The sequence below is a fragment of the Cnephaeus nilssonii genome (genome assembly GCF_951640355.1).
Source record: "Cnephaeus nilssonii genome assembly, chromosome: 5".
Classification (NCBI taxonomy): domain Eukaryota; kingdom Metazoa; phylum Chordata; class Mammalia; order Chiroptera; family Vespertilionidae; genus Cnephaeus; species Cnephaeus nilssonii.
Genome location: NC_137076.1, coordinates 29,529,759 through 29,555,126, shown reverse-complemented (window position 1 = coordinate 29,555,126; position 25,368 = coordinate 29,529,759). Strand labels below are relative to the sequence as shown.

Sequence of the window (25,368 nt, the reverse complement as noted above, 5' to 3'; positions counted from 1 at the left end):
TGCTGTTTGCTGACCCAATGCTACAGACCTCATTGAAAACTAACCATGAGTTGGTCAAGAGGGGTATCTTCCTTCTTTTAAGGATGAGAGGTGAAACTGAGATGTGAGAAACGACCAGCTGCCGGACACACAGCAGTCAGGAGATGGGGCACGTCTGTGTCCTGCTCAAGGGCCAGGGTGGCCCAGGGAGGAGGAAGTGGTCCTTTTGAGGAGGGGAAGGCTGCTGACCCTCCTGCTCGCCAAGACTGACCCCTGACCCCCGGCCTTTCCCAGGTGGCCTGGGTTGAGGAGAAGCATTGTATGCTGGCCATGAAGACTCTCCGGGCTCGATTTAAGAAGACAGAGGTAAGTCTGAGGCCACTGAGATGCATGCTGTCCCCCAACCTCAGTGGCTGTCCCCAAAGCCTGGCTGAAGATCCACTGGGCCTTCGGGCCATGATCCCCTGCCCATCAGGTTCTTTTGGCAGCTTCCACAGGACCAGGGTCCTCCCTGTTCAAAACTCTCCCATAGTTCCTCACCTCCCACAGGCTCCAGTTTGCCCCTTTATTTCCTCTCTACTGCCCCCTGCTGTCACGATGTCCTCACTGTCTCCTGTTCAAGCTTTCCAGCCACCATGCCTTTGCCTAAGCTGCTCCTCCGCCTGGAATGCCCTCCCCCAGAACTGTTGCCTACCAAACCCTTCCCATCCCTCCCAACTTGGCTCCAATAACACTGCTTCCAGAAGATCTCTGTTCTCCCCAGCTACAGTGACCACTTGATTTTCTGAGGACTCACTTTCTTGGGGACCTTGATCTCTATTTTTTGTTTTTAATAGGCAAATTTTTTCTATTTTTCATATGTCAGAGCAACTTCACATTCAAGGAATTTAATTGATTAAAAAAATACAATTCAGCCCAGCCGGCGTGGTTCAATTGGTTAAGTGTCGTCCTGTGCACCGAAAGGTTGCCGGTTTGATTCCAGGTCAAGGCACATACCTGGGTGGCAGGTTTGATGTCCGCCTCTCTCTCTCTCTCTCTTTCTCTCTCTCTCTCCCTCCCTCCCTCCCTCCCTCTCCCTCTCTCTCATTTCTTCTCTCTAAGCATGTACTCAGATGAGGATTAAAAACAACAACGCTGTCATTATCTACATATTGTTACTGTCACATATTAGGTGCTTTTTCAAGTCACATTTAATTGTCAGTATTTTACATGATAAAGCTGCCAACTACCCTTGGGGGGAAAATATTTGTTGAACTTACTGAGGTGACATTGGTTAATAAAATTATATAGGTTTTAGGTGTACAATTCTATAAGCATTTGTATATTGTATTGTGTGTTCACCAGATCTCTTGCTTTTGACTATTTATTCAGCAAACATTTGCATCAGGCACTGTTTTGGCATAGAACAAACAGCAATGAATAGGGCAGGCAGAAATCTCTGTCGTCAGGTGCTGACAGCTGGGTGGGGGAGATGAACTCGAAACAAGATAAATGAGTGGAAAGGCATATTTTGTGCCATTGAGACAAAGAAAGCAAGGAAAGGGGATTGGAGTGTCTAGGGAGACGATTGCGATTTTAAACTGGTTGTCAGCTAATTGAAACTGAGCTGTGTAGGATGAATAGGTTGCAATTTTGTTTTTAAAATACTTAAAAAAAATTTTTTTTAGAGAGAGAGAGAGAGGAACATTGATTTGTTCCACTTATTTATGCATGCATTGGTTGATTCTTATATGTGCCCTGACCAATGGAATCTGCAACCTTGGCGTATCGGGACAATGCTCTAACCACCTCAGCTACCGGCCAGGGCTAGGTTGCACTTTTAAACCGGTTGTCAGCAAAAGCCTTTCCAAGAAGCTGATATTAGAGCGAAGATCAGAAGGGGAAGGAGGGACTTGTGGTTTACTTGAGGGAACTGCATTTCAGGCAAAGGGAATAGCCAGTGCAAAGGCCCTGAGGTGGGATCCAGCTGGCTTCCCTTAAAGCTAGCTTTTTTTTAAAAAAATCCTCACCAGAGGATATTTTTCCATTGATTTTTTTTTATATAGAGAGTGGAAGGGAGGGGGAGAGACACAGAGAGAGAAACATCGATTGGTTGCCTCCTGCATGCACCCCAACCAGGGCCAGGGATAGAGCCTGCAATGGAGGTACGTGCCCTTGACCAGAATCGAACCCAGGACCCTTCAGTCGTCAGGCTGATGCTCTATTCACTGAGCCAAACCAGCTAGGGCTTGAAACTATATCTTGGACTGTGTACCTCCAGAGGGAAATGCTCCTTCTTCTGTCATCCCCACTCCCTTCTGCCCCCCAGTCCCTGCCAATGTGGGGGCCAGTTCAGGGCATAGATTAAGAGACCTAAGTGAGGCTTTGCATCTAGAGTCAGAGTGCCCCTTTGTGCTGACCTTGGTCAGGCTTGACTTCGCACTTACAGCACGAAGAAGCCAGGTCCAGAGAGGTGACCTCCCCTCTCCCAGTCACAGAGCACACAAAGCAAAGTGGCAGCATAAGGCTCAAACACGCATATGCCTGACTTTCCACCAAGTGATAGGGCCTTCTATCCGCAGGCCTAGCCCAGAGCAATCAGAGAGGCTACCTGGAGGGGGCAGCGCTGGAGAGGAACCTGGAAGAACAGGGAAGATTTAGACAAGTGAAGACAGACAGGAGGGGGATGGGGACCAGTGTGGGCAAAGGTTCGGAGGCTGGACCGGGCCTGGTTGATTTAGGGACATACGGGATTATAAGCAGGTTCTTCTGGATGGAGCAGAGAACATAAGGGGGAGCTAAGGGCAGAGACGGCCCAGCCGGAGGAGTTCAGAAAACGGGGCAGGGCCACAAGCCTGGTTTTAAAGTCAGGTGGCCCTGGGTTAGAATCCTGTCCCAGACAAGCTGGGTGACTTTGGATCTGTTGCCACCCATTCTGTGGCCTCCCTCAGTTTTTTCAAATTATTTTGTTTTATTGATTGATTTTAACATTGCTTTTCATTTTTAATTTTATTTTATTATTCATTTTTAATTGAGTGTCATTGAATTCATTTTTATTTTTATTCAGATACTATAAATACCTTACCATGTATTTTTCTGATGTTAATGCATTTAATTCTCTTAATGAAATGGTAGCTTTCATTATCCCCATTTTATTTTTATTTATTTATTTTTAAAAATATATTTTATTGATTTTTTACAGAGAGGAAGGGAGAGGGTTAGAGAGCTAGAAACATCAATCAGCTGCTTCCTGCACACCCCCCAGCAGGGATGTGCCTGCAACCAAGGTATATGCCCTTGACTGGAATCAAACCCGGGACCCGTCAGTCTGCAGGCAGACTGAGCCAAACGGGTCAGGGCATTATCCCCATTTTATATATGAGGAATGGAGGCCCAGAAAGGTTAAGGAATTTGCCCAAGGTCACACAGCTTGGAATTGAGACACCAGACTTCCTTCTCCCAGGGCTGCATTGCTGTGAACATGATCTTGGTTTTTTTTGTTTGTTTGTTTGTTTTGGGGGGGGGGGGGCGCGACCAGTGCATTGATTGAGAATAAATGAAGAGAGAGAGAGAAATAGAGAGAAAATAATAAATGGCTCATTAACCTACAAAACATGACATAAGCTCAGTTTCATTTACTGTGGAATCACCATACATTTTTACCTCCAGTTTGGAATCGATTTCTAACTTGAATTTTTCACATTAGCCCCAAGAATTTCTGAGAAGTTGTAGCCAGTAGTAAGCCAAACAAATAACTTTAATTTCAAAAGCAGAATTATATTGAAATAAAATCTTTCAAAAAGTTTTGTGCAACTAAATAAAAAAGACTCCTAATTCAGGACATGGGTGTGTTTTGATAGGTGTGTGGCACAAAGTCAAGGGGGAGAGAATGGGGACTGGAGGGTGTTAAAATGTCCAAGTGGGTATGAGGGTCTCTGGGTGTCTGGGGGGTGGGAATAGTGTTTGCTCTGAGCAGGGAGGCGCCTGGGTTGGGCTGGGGGAACTGGAGCTGTAGCAGCAGCTGGGAGGCCTGGGGGAGTAGCTTGTCCTCCATTCTCCCCCCACCTCCCCCCAACACACACACCGGGCATCTGCCATCCCTCCCTCCGCCCCGGCTCCAGTTTCTCAGCAGGCAGCAGGAGTCAGGTTCAGCTTTTGTTCAGCTCCCCGAGGGAAGAAAGCAAACACCCGTGACTGCAGAGATCCCACCTCATGTCTCTGCGCACCTTTTATTCCTCTCTTCTCAGCACACACGGTCCAGCCCTCACACCTTTGCTCCAGGCCTTCTCTGCTGCCTCCCGCTCCGTTCTGCTTCCTCTAACACCAGCCTTTTCTTCAAGGCCCCAGCAGGGGGCAATACTTGATCTGGGCCTTTCCCCGCCCTCTCTGGGCCTCAGTGTTTCCACCCATCACATAGGAGTTAACTGGGGCTGAGCCTAGTAGTCTCCCACTGACCTGCTGCCCTTATTTCAGGTTTTGAAAAATCCCACAAGAAAGAAGATTGGGGTGTTAGAGACTCATAGACTCCCAATGCCTCAATGCTTCTTAGAAAACCAATCTCTTTCTTTCTTTCTCTCATATTTATTCAACAAACAGTTATTAAGCACCTACTGTGTGTCAAGCCCTATTTAGGTGCTTGCTTGGTTTAATGCTCTGTTCTCACTGTCCTGAAATTATTATTATTATTTAAACATAGTCACCTTTTTCTTTTAATATATGTGTGTGTGTGCGTGTGTGTGTGTATGTGTGTGTGTGTGTGTGTGTTTTATTGATTTCAGAGAGGAAGGGAGAGAGAGATAGAAACATCAATGATGAGAGAGAATTGTTGATTGGCTGCCTCCTGTACACCGCCTAATAGGGATTGAGCCCGTAACCCGGCATGTACCCTTGACTAGAATTGAACCTGGGACCCTTCAGTCTGTAGGCCAACACTCTATCCACTGAGCCAAACCAGCTGGGGCTATTTTTTTCTCTTTTATTTTTCCCTCCATCACCATTTATCCCTCTTATACCCACTTCCCCCACTTCCACCCACCCCTTACCTTGAAATTTTTTTTTAAATATATTTTTATTGGTCTCAGAGAAGAAGGGAGAGGGAGAGAGAGAGAAATATCAGTGATGAGAGAGAATCATTGATCGGCTGCCTCCTGCACACTCCCTACTGGGGATTGAGCTGGCAACATGGGTATGTGCCCTGACCAGGAATTGAACCGTGACCTCCTTGTTCATAGGTCAATGCCCAACCACTGAGCTACACAGGCTGGGCTTACCTTGAAATTTCTTGTTGTTAATCCTTACCCGAGGATATTTTTTGTTGTTGTTGATTTTGAGAGAGAGTGGAAAGGAGGAGGAGAGATAGAGAGAGAGAAACATAGATTTGAGAGAGACACATTGGTTGGTTGCTTCCCACACGCACCCCAACTATTGCCAAGGTATGTGCCCCTGACCAGGAAATCAAACCTGAGACCCTTCTGTGGACTGATGCTCTAACCACTAAACAAAACCAGCTGGGCTTACCTTAAAATTCTTAATAATTTTTTAACAAGGGAGCCCCGAATTTTCCATTTGCACTGGGCCCTGCAAAATCTATCCCCAGTACCTGCTGAAAGATGAAACAGAGGGCCGGAGACCATGGGATACCAGGACACAGGCTTTATTGGAGATCACCTTGCCGGCCGCCTTCCAGAGGGGAAAAGGGAAGAGAGAGAGAGAGAGAGAGAGAGAGAGAGAGAGAGAGAGAGAGAGCGAGCTTGCCGGGGTGAGAGTGCCTTTTAAGGGGAGGAAAAGAGGGGATGGGGCTTAGGGCACTCAGCACACGCTGATTGGTGGTTTCATGTCAGGCACATGATTAGGCACCTAGGGATTTAGGAATTGGGAGCTTAGGGTATATGGCAGGTGCTGATTGGTGGTTCAATGTACAGTCCATATAAGGTGTTCAGGAATGTCCGGCTGCAGGTGGAGTTTACGTCATACTCCGTCCACAGTTGGGGGAAGGGAGGATCTATCACCTGCTAGGGATACAGCAGTAACCAAGATGGACCAAAATCCCTGCCCGTGTGGAAATGACTTTCTAGGGGAGAGGCCATGAAGAAACAGAATGGAAAAAAAACCCCCAATGTTTTCAGAAAGGCACACAGTATGACATCAGATGGGACAAGAGCAATGGAGGAGAAATAAGGCCCACGAAGGGGCTGGAGAGTGACAAGGGTGGTCGGAGCTGTCTGAGGGGTGGCTTCCAGTGCAGACAATAGTAAAGGAATCAGCCAGGTGGACGGAGCGGAGGGATGGCGCCCGGAGAGGAGGCTGCGGCAGGACGATCGGACCAGCGGAAATAATGTAGGGGGAGGTGAGCTCAGGCGCCTGGCAAGGGGCGGGGCTGTTTAGAACAGGGGCGGGCACGTTTTTCCTGTTAAGGGCCAGACAGTAAATATTTTTGGCTTCTTGGGCCCTCAGACCTCAATTCTGCCATTGCAGCTTGGGAGCAGCCATGGCCATCTTTAATAGATGGGCATGGCTCTGTCCCAATAAAACTTTATTTGTGGACACTGAAATGTAAATTTCACATGATTTTCACGTGTCACGAAAAATTATTCTTTTTATCCCCCCCCCCCCGCCTCAATGATTTTACAACTATAAGTGTAAAATCCATTCTGAGCCCTTGAGCCTGACAAACCAGGCAGGGGTGGGATTTGGCTGAGGATCATCACTGTTTGCAGATCCTCTGCCACAGGACTTCCCGGGCCTGTGAGCAGTCTGCATTTTATGCAAGTAAGATCGCTGGATTGCATGTAACATTATTATATTTAAAATCATTTTTCTTGAAATATTAAAAAAATAGAAATTATAAAAAAGAAAGACACCTGGGGAAAAAGAAAGATCGCGGGCGGCTTTGGAGCAGGAGAGAGAAAGAGGATCTGGTGCAGGCTTTAGGAAGCCGGGAGACACGCAAAGGGGATCCGGGTAAAAGCTGGAAGTCCAAATGGAACCCTTGGTGATGGGGCTGGACCCCCAGCGGGAAGGGGTGGACCTGAACGTAGTTTGCAGCCAGTGGGGCTGGCTGGTAGATGGGGTGTGCACTGAGAGAGGGGTCAGGTGATGCCAAAACTTGGCTTGAGCCCCTGGGGGAACAGCAGTGCCCCTGGCTCACTGTGGGGGCCTTCCAGGAGGATGGGCCCAGGGCAGTTGGAAATCTGAGGCCTGAGCCAGGAGATCCATTTCAGTCTCTTCTCTGGACAAGCCAGCCCCTTGGACTTAGAGCCAAAGGTGGTGTCTTCTCTGTCTTTCAGGGATTTAACTAAGCACCTACTATGTCCTACATCCCCAGGATTCAGCATTAGAATGCACACAGGTCCAACCACACCTTTTTTTGATGAGTGAATCCACATTTATGGCACATTTACTACACTGTGCTGAGTGCTTCGCTTATAGTATCTCATGTGGTCCTCCAATAACCCTCTGCAGTAGCTACTGTTTATTATGGAACCCATTTCCCAGATGAGGAAAGTAAAGTCCAAAGCAGGTAAGTATCTTAGTGGAGTCACATGGTACATGTGGCTGTGCAGGGAGTGAGGCCCTGGATTCAAATTCAGGTTTGTCAAGCTGCAGATCCCCATGGTGGTTGAGTGAATGAATGAGGCAGTGAATGAATGAGTGAATGAATGAGTGAATGAATGATGGGTGAGTGAATGCATGAATTGATGAGTGAGCCGGGATGTCAGGGCGGCAGTGGAAGGCTCTGCTGTCCAGGGCTCAGGCCAAGAGTCTCCTGCCAGCCCCAACCGGCTTGAAGGAGGTGGAGACCACACAGTAGGCAGTTCCTGGGAGATACAGTGGGCAGCCTGCAGGGGTGAGGGAGCCAAGCCCCTTGGCTACATCTCCTCAGGGCCATCAGGTCAGGTCACCCCTCCCTGTCCACCCCACCCCTCCCCCACCGCCCAGTCCTGCCCCTCCCCCACCGCCCAGCCCAGCCCTCTCCCTGCCCCCCCACATTGAGAAAGGACACCAGGAGGAGGGCAAGCCAGCGGGTAAGCGGGGAGGAAGGGGCGGTGCTGGGTTTGGCACCACCGCTGGGCCAGATCGCGGAGCTCTGGCAGTGCCTGCCCCTCCCTCCGGGCCCTCTGGCCGAGGAGGCCATGAAGCAGCTGTGTCTGTGCGCCGCCACCTCCTTTGCGGTAGGCCAGGGGAGGGGCCTGGAGCCGAGGGACTGGGGTCCTAACTCTCCCCCTGCCCCGCCCCTCCCCTCCCCCTGATCATGGGGGCCTGATCACACAGGGGCCTAGACGCCCCCACCCCCGGACCGGGGAAGGATGAGCTGGGAGGGGGCAGAGGTGGGGGATGGATGAGGCTTTTGGGGAGACAGATGGGGACTTTGAGGACAGATAGGAACACCGGATAATTGAGAGGGCTGTTGAAGGGACAGTTTTGGATGGGGTCATTTGGGGAGGTAATTTGGATGCTATTTTGGAGGACCACTTTTGGAAAAAGATTGACATTTGGAGGACAATTTCAGAGGACATTTGAGAGATTTTGTGGAGGATATTTTTGGAACAGATGATGGGGTCATTTGCGGGGACAGTTTGGAAAACACACCAAGAACTTTGGGGAGACATTTTAGAATGCATTTCAGTTTTGGGGAACCGATCTTGGAGGACATTTGGGTGACAATTGTGGTATTTCAGGGGTCGTGGTAGAAGGATAAATGGCAAAGGATGGTTATGAGGGACATTTAAAGGGACATTTTAGGGGTTCCTATGGGAAGACTTCTGAGGGTAGTTTGGAAAGATGTGTGGATCAGTTTGATAGGGTGATGTTGGGAAGATGGCTATTCACTAAGGGACAGACTGGGGTCTAGGCATGGGGGGCAATTTGGGGAAAGATGTTGGGGGCTTATCCGGCATGGCTTAATGGGAGGATGCTGACACTGGGTATTGGATGAACCGGTGGGGCGATGGGCCTAGGGACAGATGCTGGGAGGCACAGGCTTGGAGGACCCTGTCTCAGACTCCCACCAAGACCACCTCCCCCTACAGCTGCGGCTCAGCCCCACCGACCTTGGCTCCTGCCCTCCCTGTGGTCCCTGTCCCATCCCGAAGCCGGCAGCCAGAGTCAGGCGCCAGGCAAGTGCCCAGGGGCGGGTGGTGAGAGCCCAGAGCCCCTGCCAGGGGAAGGGGGGAGGGGCAGTGGCTGCCCAGCCCCATGGTCCTCTGGGTGTGCCCCACAGAGCCAGGACTGGGGCAAAAGTGATGAGCGGCTGCTGCAGGCTGTGGAGAACAATGATGCCGCACGGGTGGCCTCCCTCATCGTCCGCAAGGGTCTGGTGCCCACGAAGCTGGACCCCGAGGGCAAGTCCGCGTGAGTGCCCATGCCCGGGGGGGGGTATGATGGCTGAGGGGTGGCCACCCTGCTGCTTACCCCTCGCCTCTGACCTCCAGATTCCACCTGGCAGCTATGAGGGGTGCAGCCAGCTGTCTGGAGGTGATGCTGGCACACGGCGCCAACGTCATGAGCACAGACGGGGCAGGTACTGCCCACCAGGCCCCCGGGGAGGGAGGAGGAACTCAGACCAGGTGCCCAACTTGGGGATCCAGCCCGGCCCTGCCTCATGTCCTTAGTGTCTTGCTGAAAAGGGGGGAGGGGTTCCCTTTAGTGTCCACAGGGAGTCACAGGGGCATGCCAGGCTACCAGTGCCCAAGGACAGGGACCATGGCTATCTCCAAGCAAGGTGAGTTAACTTGTAGATGAGGAGCAGCTGGGACTCAGGTAGTGGTTGAATCAGAGGAAGTAGTTGGGACAGAGGAAGTATATGAGCTTGAGATGTAGCTGAGGGCATGAGAATAATACGTCAATTTGGAGGGAGTATCTGAGTGTGTGGAGTAGCTGGGGTTTATAGGTAGCTGGAGCTCTGAGAATAGCTGGAACAAAAGGAAATTCTGAGTTTATGACTTAACTAGGGACCCGAGGGGAAAACTGATATATACTTCACAGCCAAAAGGAGTAGTTGGGGCTCAGGGGGTAACTAGGCATGGAGCATAGTCATGTCTGAAGCTTCCAGCAACAGGCATTGTGCCAGGATGTGTAGAGTAACTGCGGATTTGTAGAGTATCAAGACAGGGACATAGCTGGCACATGTGATAGCAAGGGTGTATGGATTAGCTGGGACATACAGAACAACTGTGGATTCTGAGGGGCATAGAAGGTGCTTCAGTGTGGCTGAGCATGTAGAGTGGCTAGGGATATGGGAAGTAGCTGGGCTACTAAGGGCTTGAGGAGTGGGTGGGGTGTGGGGGTGTAACTAAGATGAGATTGTCTGGGACATAGACTAGTTAGGGCTTGGGAGAGTCTGACCACAGGGAGTAGCATGGTTTTGAGAAATACCTGGGTTTGGAGACTTGCTAGATACAGGGAAACTGAGTCATCACAAATACTTGACACAGTTTGAGGAGCAGTCAGAGCTCCTTGAGTATCTGGAGCCCTAGTAAATCCTCTCTTCCTTTCAGGTTACAATGCCCTCCACCTGGCTGCCAAGTATGGGCATCCACAATGTTTGAAGCAACTGCTCCAGGTCATTTCCTTTCTTGTCTCAGATACTCCCTGAACTCCCAGATACTCCCATGCCCTGACTATTCCTGAGTTACAGCAATGCCCTTAACCCCAATGTATTCCCTGAATCCTAGATATTCCTTGGCCTCTTTTACTCCTGAGCTACTCCTTCGATAACTGGATACTCCCTGAGTGTCCAGATACTTCCTGCATACAAGATACATTCCCAATATCAGATATTTCCTGAGCCCCAGTTTCTCCCAAACCTTAGTTACTTTCTTGGCCACCAGTACTCTTGGAGCTCCTATCCACTCCCCAAACCCTCAGCTGCTTCTGAGCTCCTAGCTATTCCCTTTTTCTCACAAACTTTTATAAAAACAAAGAGTCACTCAGAGGCCCATGAGGAGACAGGCTCCACAGAGCAGGTAACTGGGAGGGGAGGAGGGGGTGAAGCAAGGAGAGTGAAATATAGCAGAGCCAAGGAGGGGCAGTTCCTATAGAAACCAGAAACAAAGAGGATTGGCTCTTGAAATGACCTGCTCCCCCCTCCCCAGGCATCCTGCGTGGTGGACATTGTGGACAGCAGTGGCTGGACGGCCTTGCATCATGCAGGTGGGTGCAGCCCAGCTTGTCCTGCTAGGCTTGGGGGTTATTCTATCCAGTGCCCTGGGGAGCTGCCTTCCTTCTCTTTCTTCCTTACTGAGCACCTTACTGTGTGTCAGGCACTGGGTCTTAGCAACTCTTTGAGCCATGATGATCCCATTGGACAGACAAGGTGATTGAGGTTCATCCACAAAACAGTTGGGAGGACCTAGGCCTCTGACCCCAAAGCACAGCCTACTGTGTGCCAGTCCTGATAGGGCAGTGATGGGCAACCTTTTGAGCTTGGTGTGTCAAACTTCGCCAAAAAACTGAGCATAACTCGGGTAGTGTGTCACTTTGAGGAAAAAACATTATTTCGCAAATGTTTCATCCTCAGGAGCAGCAAATGTTTCATCCTCGGCATGCGGCCGCCTCGGAATTGAACCTGGGACCTTTCAGTGCTGACACGCGTGTCATAGGTTCGCGATCACTGTGATAGGGGATGACCAGAGTGTAATTTCCTTGGAGGAACGCTTAGGACAGTGGCCGGCAAACTCATTAGTCAACAGAGCCACATATCAACAGTACAACGATTGAAATTTCTTTTGAGAGCCAAATTTTTTAAACTTAAACTTCTTCTAATGCCACTTCTTCAAAATAGACTCGCCCAGGCCGTGGTATTTTGTGGAAGAGCCACACTCAAGGGGCCAAAGAGCCGCATGTGGCTCGCGAGCCGCAGTTTGCCGACCACGAGCTTAGGGAATCTCAGGAAGGCCGAAGGTCCAGGCAGCCTTTTAACTCATCAAATCCAAAATGTCTGTCCTCTTGGGAACACAGAATAAATTTGGGTCTGCTTTAGTTTTTTAACTTTATTATAAGTCCCTGTAGTTGGAGTATGCTGCCACCTAGTGGTGGCCATGCCTTTGGTCACACTGTGGAAGCTCATTGGTTTTTTCATTCAGTAAATATTTCTTGAGTACCTGCTGTGCACCAGGTTCTGTTCTAAGCATGAGGATTATAGCAGCAAACAAAATCCTGTACTCCCTTGGGCACAGTGTGTTGACTTGTCCAGAGACACCTCCCAGCAGAAAGCCCTCCCTCCCTTCCCTTTTTGAGGCTCTGGACGTCCATATCTTCCACATCGGCCTTACCCAGCTTCCACTTCAAAGACCCTTGCCTATGCAGTATCCTCTCCTTCCCCTTTTCACCTTCAAAACTCACAACTCAGGCCCTCGCTGGTTTGACTCAGTGGATAGAGTGTCGGCCTGCGGACTGAAGGGTTCTGGGTTCAATTCGGTCAAGGGCACATGCCTGGATTGCAGGTTCAGTCCCGGGGGGGGGGGGGCGGGGGGGAGGGGGGCGGCGTGCAGGAGGCAGCCGGTCAGTGATTTTCTCTCATCATTGATGTTTCTATCTCTCTCTCCCTCTCCCTTCCTCTCTGAAATCAATAAAGATATATTAAAAACAACAAAAACTCACAACTCAGATCAAACCTCAAGAAGCCTGCCAAACCTCAGCTGAGATCTGATCCCTCTGGTAAACAGTAACACTGTCTGTACAGAGGGTTTGGTACATAGTAGGTGCACAATAAATGCTGGGTAACTCAAAGAGGATAAAGACATGAAAATCAGCCCAAAGTTCTACCTTAAGGGAGAACCACAATGGGAGGTAGAAAGAGCTTGGGACTGGGAGTTAGCAGACCTGGGTCCTAATCGTGGCTCTGCCTCCGGCCCCACTGGGTGACCATGGACCTGGTTGGGCCTCAGTTTCCTCAACTGTAAAATGGGATTCATACCTTTGTTATTGATCTTTCAGGGGAGGTGGGAATTTCTCATGAAATAAAAGATCACACCCAGACAAAAGGCTCCCAGCAAATGTCTAAGCTTTACCCTAACTACCCACCCACCCCCATCCTTTTCTCTCTCTCCAGCGGCTGGTGGCTGCATCTCTTGCTCAGAAATGCTCTGCTCCTTCAAGGCACATCTGAATCCCCGGGATCGGGTGAGCCTCTGGGATCTTTAGGGGAAAGATACTGAACTTGACATGTGCTGCCACCAAGTGGTAGCATCGCAGGCAGCCTTCGAGAAGTGTGGGAAAGTCTCAGGTAAAGCTCAGGGGCAGTTATACAGGGGCTTCCCCACCTCCCAGGGTCAGCCTCTGACGTTTCATTCCTCCCCCAACTCCCACCAGTTGGGCACCACCCCCCTCATCATCGCAGCTCAGATGTGTCACACAGACCTGTGCCGCCTCCTCCTGCAGCAGGGGGCTGCCGTGAATGACCAGGACCTGCAGGGCAGGTGAGCACCGCTCCGCCTAGCCGGCCCATCCTGTGTGTAACACTGAAGCCTCTTAGCGTCTCTGGCTGGGGATCTTGTTGGCATGCTCCTTCAACCCGGGCTGGCGTTGGAGGCAGGGGGGTTTGAGGATGTCCTTACCCTCTCAGTAGCCCCTTCTCCTGGTAGGACAGCCCTCATGCTGGCCTGTGAGGGGGCTAACCCGGAAACAGTGGAGGTGCTGCTGCAGGGAGGGGCCCAGCCAGGCATCACCGACGCACTGGGCCAGGACGCTGCTCACTATGGCTCCCTGGCAGGGGACAAACTTATCCTGCACCTCCTGCAGGAGGCGGCCCAGCGCCCCTCACCACCCAGCGGTATGCAAGCCCCGCCTCTAAGCAATTTCGGGCACCCCCTTCTAGGCAGTGTCTTGCTACCCCTCTCTCTCCCTTCTGTGGATAGTTTCAAGGTATCCCTGTGTGCTGCGTTATAGGGGGTTTCCTGGCTTCCCTGATCCTAATCAGGACAGTTTCAAGGAGCACCAGAGCTTTCAGAATAGTCTAGGGGTCCACCCTACTTTCCTGGGTCATCTTTATTGTTGGGTCTTTGCCTTTTCTAAGAATTGGTGTCCCACTTGCTCCATCCTGAAGAGGCCACTGTCCTCTCTTTTTGAGAGTTTCAAGGCCCCTCAGCATTCTGCCAACATGGTTGATTCCCAACTTAAAAGTTCTGGCTCTTGGGCAATCAGGAGCTCCCTGCTCCTCCGCATAAGTGCCCTGGGTTCACTAATGCCCTTCCGAGGGTGCGGAGTGGAGACCCGGAACACCCAGCCTGACCCTGCTTTTCTTTCTCCCCCGCCCTCCTAGAGGAAGACTCGGGCGAGGCATCATCTCAGGTATGGTCTGTAAGCAGTGACTGAGTCCCCCGCCCTGTGCTCACTGCCTTCCCCTCACCCTAAGCTCCGTGGGAAGGGAAGGGAGAGGTGGGCCCTGCCACAGGGTTCTGACTCAGAAGGACCTGTCGGGTACCTTGCCACCACGTGACAGCGTCACCCACAGCATCACTGCCAGAACTGGCTGAGACATTGTGGGGATGAGGTCCAATCATGGGACTGGGGAGCGGGTGGGGGAAGCGAGACTGCTGAGGGCTGATGTAGTCAGGGAAGGAGGCAGGTCTGCCCTTTCCCTCTCCCGGGTTGCAGCACCTCAGCTCCACAGGGAAGGGTCGCTTGGAGACAGTTTAGTCTCGGTGGGCAAAGTCCTGAGGCACAGAGAGAAGCAGAAAGTAAAGCGAAAGATCTGGAACTCCGGGTGAAGCCGTCCCCCTGGGTCCGGCCGAGACCAAACCAGAGGGAGTCGGACCTGCATTACCACCATTTGTCCACCATCCAGAGCTGAGGGGTCAGTGCCGACATGTACACATGAGGAACTGGTGGACATTGATATTGGGTCTCAAAAGAACTGTTGGTCCAGAAAGAAACTCACTACAGACTGATTCATTTGCCTGTCAGCATAACTATTATTGCTCGTCTCACATTCGGTTCTTATAAGTATATCTCTAGTGACACATGATTTCGCTCATCTAGGGGAAATGATGAACAACATAGACTGATGAACAAGAACAGAACCAGAAACAAGGAGGCATCGATCGGACTATAGGCCTCAGAGGGAGGATAGGGGAGGGTGGGGGGAGGGTGGGGGGAGGGGGGAGAGATCAACCAAAGGTCTTGTGTGCATGCATATGAGCCTAACCAATGGTTAAGTTCAACAGGGGGTTGGGGCATCCGTGGGGAGGGGTGTGGGATGGGAATGGGGGGATGAGGACAAATATGTGACACCTTAATCAATAAAGAAATTTAAAATAAAAAAAATAAAAAAAAGAAAGATCTGGAACTCGCTGGGAACATGGTCTCATCCCCTTTGATGCTGGGATAAGTGAGGACCAGACGGGCAGGGTCACACAGGAAGTGAGGGCAGAGTTCGGGTGGGTTGACTAGTCTGGTGGGAGGCTAGCAGGTCTCCCATGTGCCCCTCTCCTCTCTCCCACCAGAACTCTGTGTCCAGCCATGAGAAGCGAGGGGCTCCCAAGAAGCGGAAGGCGCCTCCGCCTCCCACCAGCACCCCTATGCCGGTGAGAAGAATGGGGGCCCTCAGGGGTGGGAATGGGAGGAGGAAGCTCCTGCTCAAGTATGGGACGGAACAGCTCTTGAGCCTCATGTAAAAGTGAGGGGTCCTGGGGTCGGGGGAACAGGATGATCGAGATGCCTATGAGGAGATTGTGCGGCTGCGACAGGAGAAGGGCCGCCTGCTTCAGAAGATCCGGGGCTTGGAGCAGCACAAGGAACGGAGGAAGCAGGAGGTAAGGAGCAGCGGGAACACAGGCCTGGGGCTGAGCCTGGGGCGGGGTGCAATTCTGAGGGGAAGAATGCTCCTACCTCCCCACCCTTACTCCTCCCTCTCTTCCCCTCGATCACTCTGCTCTAGCTCCTGGACCTCCTCACTGCTCCTCCAACACACCAGGCACAATCCTGCCTCAGGGCATTTGCACGTGCTGTGCCCGTTGCTTACAACACTCCTCTCAGATCTCTCCAGCCTCCCTCCTTTACCTCTCTCAGGTCTTTGCTCAAAGATCCTTTGTCAAAGATACTTTCCCTGCCCACCTTATTTAAAATTGTAACACTCTTCTGTCGCTTCTCAGTTCCCTTTATTTTTTAAATATATTTTATTGATTTTTACAGAAAGGAAGGGAGAGAGATAGAGAGTTAGAAACATCGATGAGAAAGAAACATCGATCAGCTGCCTCCTGCACACCCCCTACTGGGGATGTGCCCGCAACCAAGGTACATGCCCTTGACCGGAATCGAACCTGGGACCCTTCAGTCCGCAGGCCAACGCTCTATCCACTGAGCCAAACCAGTCAGGGCCCCTTTATTTTTTTTAAAAAAAATATTTTTTTAGAGAGAGAGGAAGGGAGAGGGAGAGGGAGAAAGATCAATCAGCTGCCTCCTGCACACCCCCTACTGGGGAAGGAGCCTGAAACCCTGGCATGTGCTCTGATCTGGAATCGAACCTGAAACCTTTTGGTGCATGGGACAGTACCCAACAACCTGAGCCACACAAGCCAGGGCCAGTTCCCTTTATTTTTATGTAAAGCACTTACTGTTATTTGACATATTTGGAGATACTTGATAAATATTTATAGGATGGACAAATATTGAATGGGTGAGTGAATGAGTGAATGAATGAATTAGTGGCCAAAAATGGGGTTTGGCACAAAGAAGGCACTCAGTAAGTACTTAGTAATGAGTGAGCGGGTAGAGCAGTGCTGGGTGTGCAATAGATGCACAGCAGCTGTCTGTGGTTGGGACGGAGGGCTACTAAGCAGGAGGTGGGCCAGGGGTGCCCCCAGCCCAGATCCAAGTCCTGTCCTCACTTCTTTCATAAGCTGCCAGAGGCGGAGGCCAGCTCCCTGCACAGCCTGGAGAGACAGGTAGGTGGAAGGTCGGGGGAGAGCCAGCCACCCAGCTGCCCAGTGTTTCCTCCCGGAGACCGGTTGAGCCTCCACCACCTTCCTCCAGGTGCAAGAGCTACAGCAGCTGCTGGCAGAGAAGCAGGAGGAGAAGGAAAGTCTGGGACGGGAGGTGGAGAGTTTGCAGAGCCGGCTGTCCCTGCTGGAGGTGGGCAGGGTGGAGAGTGTGGGCGGGACCTCTCTTAATCAGTTGCATGGCAACCACACTAATATACAGTCTCACACACATGCAAACACACACAACAAACATACAAACACAATCACATACAGATAACACACACATAAAGGACACTTCCCAAAACACACAATCACACACACACACACACACACACACACACAGAGATGGACAGCCATGCTCATATACATGTGATCTTACACATATAACAGGCAAACAGACAACAAACAAATCCATGAAGGCACAATCACACACACATCACAAGTATGTGCATACAGCAAACCCTTCTCATTTAATCACATATGCAGATGACACCCCCCCAAATACATATAAACACACATTTCTCAAAATACATAATTACACAAACATATTCATATACACATTCAAATGTAACCACACACACACAACAGACTAAAACACAAGTGCAGAATCACACCGTCACAGGAACTCACACAGGAGAGGCAAGGGCCACTGCCCAGAGGGCACACACACACACACACACACACACGCGCACACACACGTGCTCACTGCAGACCCACAACCTCACATCCTCACCAGGATGGTCCCACTGTCCCCCTCCCAGTCCCAGGTGTCCAGTCATTGGGGTTATGGTCACACACTTGGGCAGAGATTGGGCCATTTACTAATTTTCTGGGAGGCCAGCATAGTCCCAGGCACACAGTAGGCACTCTATACTTGTGGGCCAAACACAGCCAGTTTGATGCTTGTGGGGTCAAACAGACACATGAACATTTCTGTCCACTCTAGATTCCTGGGGGTTCCTTGGGGTGTGAGGGCAGGACCCCAAGACAGACATTGGGCCCCCTTTCAGAATGAGCGGGAGAACACCAGCTATGACGTGGCCACCCTGCAGGATGAGGAGGGTGAGCTGCCCGACATTCCAGGTGAGCCTCTAATTTGTCCTTCCCCCATGCACCCACCCACCTGGTCCCTGGGGTCCCAGGAGACAGAGCTTTGCCCACAGGCGTGGAGAGTTTGAAGCTGAAAGGAAGGTTGGCCCTCAGTTGTTATTTATTTCACATGCCCCGGGGGCCCCAAAGCACCGCTCTAGACCCCAGCTTCCATCCCCTGCGGTTTGGGACCCCAGGGTCTGACTCTGTGACGCTGCCAGGGGCCGAGACGTTGCTCTCCAAGCAGCTAAGCCCGTCAGCCCAGGAGCTCTTGGCCTCGCTGCAGGAACAGGTGGCCACCCTCACCAGACAGAACCAGGAGCTGATGGAGAAGGTCCAGGTGGGGAAACCAAGGCCTGGTAGAGTGGCTATGGCTGGGGACAGATCTGAGGGGGTTGGGATGGGCACATGACTGAGTCCATGGGCAGGGAAGGTGGCAAGACTGCCTTGTGCCCCCACGGCCACTTCAGCTGCCACTGGCTCCCTCTCACCCCCACTCCCTCCTCCAGATCCTGGAGAACTTTGAGAAGGATGAAATGGAGGCAAATGGATCAGCCGAGGTCGTCCCCCTGGCCCTCTATGACTCTCTCCGGGCTGAGTTTGACCAGCTGCGCAGGCAGCATGCCGAGGCTGTGCGGGTGCTGGAGCAGCAGGAAGTACAGGGGAGCCCCAGAGAAGAGAAGGCAGCCCCCGGGGAACGCAAGGACACAGGAGCCAAGACCACCCAAAATGGTCCAACAGAAATGGAGATTGATGGCATCGTGGCTCCAGAAACAAAAGTTAATGGAGCTGAGACCACAGATGATGAGGCTGCAGAAGCTGGAACCACGGAAGCCAGGACTTCGGAAGCAGCATCCACAGGGACCGAGATCATGGAAACTAAACCCACGGACAGTCAGGCCATGGAAACAGAGGGTGCGGGAGCTGAGGCTTTGGAAACAAAGGCCACGGGGGCCGAGGTCACAGAAACGAAAGCTCTAGGAGGAGGAGGAAACCGGGAAACACAGGCCACGGGAGCAGAGGCCACAAATATGAGAGGAGAGGAACCAGAAATGAAGGCCAATGGAGTGAGTGAAGTGGAAGGAGAGCTCAGAGGCCCAGAGACCACCAGTGTGGAGGCCACGGGAGTGGAGGCCACCACCCCTAGTGTCCCCACTGGCCCCGTCCTACACCCTGGTGCTGCCGAGGCCTCGGAAAAGCTGCAAACCGAACTGGAGACTAGGATTCGTGGCTTGGAGGAGGCACTCTGGCAGCGGGAGCGGGAGGCAGCCACCGAGCTGGAGGCAGCCCGTGGCAAGTGGGAGGCCACGGAGGCTGAGGCTGACCGGCCGCCGGAGCGGGTGTGTGAGGCTGTTGGTGGTGACATGGTCCAACTGCGGGCAGCCCTGGAGCAGGCCCGGGAGGACCTCCGAGACCGGGACTCTCGCCTCCGGGAGCTGGAGGGCACCTTGGCCTGGCTAGATGAGGCCCGAGCGGCCAGACTGCTGGCCGAGGAGGAGGCTCGGGGCCTGCGGGCAGAGCTGGCCCAGCGGGAGGAGGTGAGGCTGGAGCAAATCCGGGAGCTGGAGGTGCTACGGGAGCAGCTGGCCACTTCCACGGCCACTGAGGAACAACAGCGGGCAGCTGCCGCTGAGCTGAGCCAAGCTCGGGAAGCAGCAGAGGCCCGGGCTGCTGAGCTGGCCGAGGCCTGCGAGGAGGCTCGGCGGGGCCTGGCAGAGCTGCGCGAGGCCTCAGAGGTGCTCCGCCAGTCAGCAGTGCCAGCCTCGGAGCATCACCGGCTGCAGGAGGAGGCCCTTGAGCTGCGGGGCCGGGCAGCCAGCCTGGAGCAGGAGGTGGTGGCCACGGGCAAGGAGGCTGCCCGGCTGCGGGCCGAGCTAGAGCGGGAGCGTGTGGGCAGTGTGGCCCGCTTGGAGCACGAGCGCATAGTGGGTGCACTTCAGGCCGACGTGGCCCGGCTGGAGGGGCAGCTGGAGGAACTAGGACGCCGCCATGAAAAGACCAGTGCTGAGGTCTTCCAGGTGAGCATGGCCGAGCCCCTACCAGGCACACCTAGCAGCCACTTGGCCACCTGTTTTGACCCTGCAGCCAAAGGATGTTTCAATCCCAGAGATTTCAGTCCTATAGACACTAGCCCCTGCCAGTGTTTCTAGGTCGACCTTTGACCCTGTGGCTATTCTGACCTCCTGGATGTTTCAGTTTGCCTTTTCTTCTTCTTTCTTTTCCTTTTCTCTTCTTTTGTTTTGTTCATGTTTTCTTCTTTAAATCCTTTTGGCTGTTTCGACCCTATCTTTTTTTTTTTTTTTAAATGGTTAGCACTTTCTGTAATCTTTTTATAAAACCTGCTTGTATCCCAAAGTCATGGAGAAATAATCATATGTTTTCTGCCAGCATCTTTATTGTTTTTGTTTCACAGTCTTGTTTATGCTTTGCCTCTAATTGTGTGTATGGTGTGAGGTGGGGATCAATGTTTACTCATTGTTTTGCAAGCAGTGAGTTGGGGGTTTTACCCTGATGTTTTTACCAAATGTCCATTTTCTCTGCTGGTCAAGATTAGCCTGTTTTTTTCCCCCCCACTGGCTCTTTTGAGATTGTCATTTTATCTTATGATCATTTTGATGCTTCACCCCCTTCTGGGGGAGGACCTCATGTACCGGGATTTTTAATCTAATTTTGAATCCAGTAGATTTTTATGCTGAGTTTTTTGTTTGTTATTTATTTTGTCCCTGATGGTGGACCCCATCTTTTTTCTTAAACAATACTGGGAGCTGTTTTAATAAATATGTAAATAAGAAGCTACATTTATTACTTGTCAGGAAATCATTTTCCTCTTTGAGCTTCTGTTAATTCACCCATATAATGGAGATAATAATTCCTAGTCCTCGCATGGAAATTAAGTGGCTTAATTTATGTTAGCTACTTAGGACAGTGATGGTACAAGCAATTTACAAATGACAGCCAGAATTATTCTTTCTCCAAGAACCTCTTTTGTAAAATATATATTTTTATTGATTTCAGAGAGGAAGGGATAGGGAGAGAGAGAGAAACATCAACGTTGAGAATCATTGATCGGCTGCCTCTTGCACGCCCCCTACTGGGGATCAAGCCTGCAACCTGAGCATGTGCCCTTGACTGGAATTGAACCTAGGGCCCTTCATCCACAAGCCGACACTCTATCCACTAAGCCAAACCGGCCAGGGTGAACACCCTCTTTTTAAAATTTTTTTTCCCCTTATTGCTTTTTAGAGAGAGAGGGAGAGGGATAGAGAGAGAGAAACATTGATGAGAGAGAAACATCATCGATCAGCTGCCTCCTGCACGGCCCCTCCTGGGGATTGAGCTTGCAACCTGGACATGTGCCCTGACCAGGAATTGAACCAGTGACCTCTTGATTCATGGGACAACGCTCAACCGCTGAGCCACACCAGCTGGGAAGAAAACCCTCTTTTAAACCAGTTAAACCCTTGATCACAGTCCAACCTAAGTATGACCATCTTCATGGATGTCTGCAATTTTACCTTCCTCATGATCACTTCTTTTTTGGGTAAACTTTACAAGTCTGGTTTGATTTATCAATCGGTTTAGGATTTATTTAAACTGTTAATGTGTGTCAATCTATACTAACTGAAACATCTAGTTATTATCCACTCTTCCCTGGAGCTGTTATTTCTATAACGGTCAATGTTCCCTCTAGGATCGGTTTTTGCAAAGCTCACATTGCTCTGATCTTGATATTTTTGTAAAAATGCAGTCATCAACTTTTGAACATCTGTTTGCTTTTCATCCAAATTCTTCTGGTTTTCTTTCATTTTGTAAGAAATCTACAAACCTTCAACCACTAGCAGAGAAAAGAACATTAGTGGTAATAATAATACCACCCACCGGAATATAGCACTTACTGTGTGCCAGACACGGTTCTAATTGTATTCCATGTACTTGCTCATTTTATCCTCACAGCACCCTATGAAGTGGGGAGCTATTATTATTCTCATTTTACATATGAGGAATCTGAGGCACAGAGAGGTTAAGTCCCTTGTCAAGGCCACACAGCTAGCAGGTCAGAGGTCTTTGGCAGGGTCAGAATGTTTATAATGCCCTGTGGAATTCGGAACTTCCCTGAATCAAACTCCTCAAGGCCAAAATGGGCTTAATGACCTCAGGACAAGATAGAGGGTCAGAGGAAGTCTGGGGTTCAGGCATCTTTGGGGTCCAAGTGTCCTCAGGGTCACACGTGGGCTTGGGCCACAGGTGCAGCGCGAGGCCCTATTCATGAAGAGTGAACGACACGCAGCGGAGGCCCAGCTGGCCACGGCAGAGCAGCAGCTGCGTGGGCTACGCACGGAGGCTGAGAAGGCACGCCAGGCCCAGAGCCGCGCCCAGGAGGCCCTGGATAGGGCCAAAGAGAAGGACAAGAAGGTGGGTCTCCTTTTCCTATACTTAGTTGGAGGTCCCCACTTAACAGAGATTGGGGGGAATCTAAGAATGTCCCAGCTGAAAGGGTTCTGGGAAATGAGCCCATTTTCCAGAGAGGAGACTGAGACAGAGAAGGAAGGGGACAACTCAGACACACAGGCTACTGTTCCAATTACTAATTACCACCACAGTAACCTTTATCGGGTGCTTATTGCATGTCGGGCCCTGTGCTGTGCACTCAATATGGATCAATGCATTTTTTTTTTTTTACTTTTTAAATATTTTATTGATTTTAGAGAGGAAGGAAGAGGGGAGAGAGAGAGATAGAAACATCAGTGATGAGAATCATTGATTGGCTGCCTCCTGCACGCCCCCTACTGGGGGATCAAGTCCGCAACCCAGGCATGTGCCCTTGGCCGGAATCGAACCCGGGACCCCTCAGTCCGCAGGCCAACGCTCTATCCACTGAGCCAAACCAGCCAGGGCTGGATCATTGCATTTAATCCTCACATTAAGTTCCAAAAAGATTGCTCTTTTTATTGCCCATTTGAGGAAACCGAGGCACAGAGAGATGAAGCCACTTGCCCAAGGTCACACAGCTATGCAATGGTTCTTCCAGGGCTCAAACCCAAGTTCCCAAGTTCTTTTCTTAAATATAAGAATAATGATAACTGAGGCCTCTGGTTGTTACTCAGCTGTTTTTCACACACCGTCACTTTTAATCTCACAACCCTAAGAGCCAGAAAGCATTTTTATCTTCATCTTCCAGATGAGCAAACTGAGGCGCTGAGAGGCAAAGCGAATGGCTCAAAGTTACACAGCATGCCGCTGGATAGTGAATGTGACCCTCAGAGCCCCAAGGGCTTTAGTGCAAAGAGTCATCCAGATACGACTTGTTGTGTGACCTTGGATAAGTCCCTTGACCTCTCTGAGCCCTAAATGTAAAATGAAGATAAAGTTGTGGTGGGGATTATGCTTTATATGTATCAGAGTTTCTCTTTCTCAGCACTAGTGGCATGAAGGGGCAGGTCACTCTATGTGGGGGGCTGTCTTGGGCACTGTGGGTTGTTGAGCAGCATCCCTGGCCCCACCCTCTTGATGCCAGGAGCACCCCAGACATTTTCACTGCAGGAGAAGCCCTAGGTGTCCTCTGGGGGCAGCATGGCCTCTGATGAGAACCTCTTATCCGTAGGAATAATAATGGAGTTTAGCATTATTAAGTGCCTGCTCTTTGCCCAGCAGTTTACACTTAATCACTGTTCAGAATCAGTTAACTGGTGAGAACCATGATTCTCTTTACAGGGGACGAAACTGGGCTCAGAGGGGTTGAGTCATCTTCCCAAGATCTCCTTTGAGAAAGGGATAGAGAAGGACCCAACCCAGGGCTGTCTGGCAGCCACACCGGCTTCCCGCCCCTGTTCCACCAGCTTCCCTTTCCAGACTCCAACAGGGGGTGTGACTGGATCCGCAAACGTTTACTGTAAAGGACCCGATAGGCAGTGTTTGGGGCTCAGGTCTGCCATTGCAGGAGAAGCCATAGGTGACCTAATGCGAATGGGCGTGGCCATGCACCAATACAATTTCATGTATGGACACGGGAGTGTGAATTTTATCTAATTTTCACGTGTCACAAAATAGCATTCTCTTTTTGACTTTTAATCCTCCAGCCATTTATTTATTTTTATTTTTTTAAATATATTTTATTGATTATTTACAGAGAGGAATGGAGAGGGCTAGAGAGTTAGAAACATCGGTGAGAGAGAAACATCAATCAGCTGCCTCCTGCACACCCCCTACGGGGGATGTGCCCACAACCAAGGTACATGCCCTTGACTGGAATCGAACCTGGGACCCTTCAGTCAGCAGGCCGATGCTCTATCCACTGAGCCAAACCAGTTAGGGCAATCCTTCAGCCATTTAAAACTATGGAAACCATTCTTAGCCTGAGGGCCAGAGTTTGCTAGCCTCTAGGATGTGACCTTCCCTCGCAAGCCTCTGTCCCACCTCTCTTACCCCTGCTGCCCCCAGCCCTGAGCTCAGGGTCGCCAGGGTGACCCCTGACACCTCCCACCCCCACCCCAGATCACAGAGCTCTCCAAGGAGGTCTTCAGTCTTAAGGAGGCGCTGAAGGACCAGCCAGCAGTCCCGGGCAGCTCCGAGGTGGAGGCCCTGCGCAGCCAGGTGGAGGCCCTCCAGGGGCAGCTGGAGGTGAGAGCCGCACCGGGCACACAGAGACCCCAGGAGAGGGCTGGGGGCACGCAGGAACCTGGGGTACATGTACCAGGCCTGGGAGGAAAATATTGCAATATTTTGTCAACTGGCACTGTCTTACTGGTCCATGCCATCAACATAGGGGCTCAGGGTACGAAGGGGGCATTTGGCACCTTGGGGGCTGTCTTGCTTTTCTGAGCGCCCATCCGCCACATCCACAGGAAGCCGCCCGGGAGCACAGCGCAGTGGTGGCCTTGTACAGGAGCCACCTCCTACACGCCATCCAGGTGAGTCAGCCCTGGCTTTGGCCACACCCCTGGCAGCTCTCTGGTCCTCCGTTTCCCGTCTGTACAGTGGCAGGGCGCCCAGGCTCTCCTCTGTCCCCCCACCCCAGGGCCAGATGGATGAAGATGTGCAACGGATTCTGAGCCAGATCCTGCAGATGCAGAGGCTCCAGGCTCAGGGACGCTAAGCCTCGGGACACGGACCCTGCTTGCTAGGACCTGCACGGGGCGTGTTGGGGCTCACACTCTGACCTTCCGGACTTGGGGATCAGCCTAGCCCCGACCCGGCTGTCCCTGGTGTCCATGTCTCAGGCCCTGACTATACCCCACACCCTCCCCCATCGGAGAATCTGTGAGTTCCCTCGCTCACGTCCTGTCGCCAGACCCCACCCCAGGAATAAAGCTCACTGAGCCCAGGACTGCGTGTGGCCTGATTGCTGGGTGCCCACTTCGGGGAGGGGAGAGGGTGGCCTAGATTAGGGTGAGGAGAGGGAGGC

The 25,368-nt window shown here is 51.4% G+C and overlaps 1 protein-coding gene across 4 annotated transcripts; it reads left to right on the top strand.

The window, feature by feature from the left end:
- Positions 1 to 309: 309 nt before the first annotated feature.
- Positions 310 to 25,059, top strand: ANKRD24 (ankyrin repeat domain 24; the record flags this gene model as incomplete). Of its 4 annotated transcripts, none has more annotated exons than XM_079773317.1 (21): positions 310 to 345; positions 8,988 to 9,074; positions 9,179 to 9,309; positions 9,390 to 9,478; positions 10,455 to 10,519; positions 11,052 to 11,109; positions 13,010 to 13,080; positions 13,270 to 13,376; positions 13,542 to 13,729; positions 14,219 to 14,247; positions 15,402 to 15,482; positions 15,603 to 15,710; positions 16,797 to 16,841; positions 16,930 to 17,028; positions 17,888 to 17,960; positions 18,188 to 18,306; positions 18,476 to 19,984; positions 22,212 to 22,379; positions 24,459 to 24,584; positions 24,809 to 24,874; positions 24,982 to 25,059. In XM_079773317.1, 21 exons carry the CDS (start codon positions 310 to 312, stop codon positions 25,057 to 25,059), a joined length of 3,333 nt encoding a protein of 1,110 aa, XP_079629443.1. The 4 variants fall into 4 exon arrangements, with proteins under 4 accessions (XP_079629443.1, XP_079629445.1, XP_079629442.1 ...); XM_079773316.1 differs by lacking the exon at positions 310 to 345 and adding an exon at positions 8,091 to 8,129 and having other exon boundaries at positions 8,988 to 9,092; positions 9,185 to 9,309; XM_079773319.1 differs by lacking the exon at positions 8,988 to 9,074.
- Positions 25,060 to 25,368: the final 309 nt, after the last annotated feature.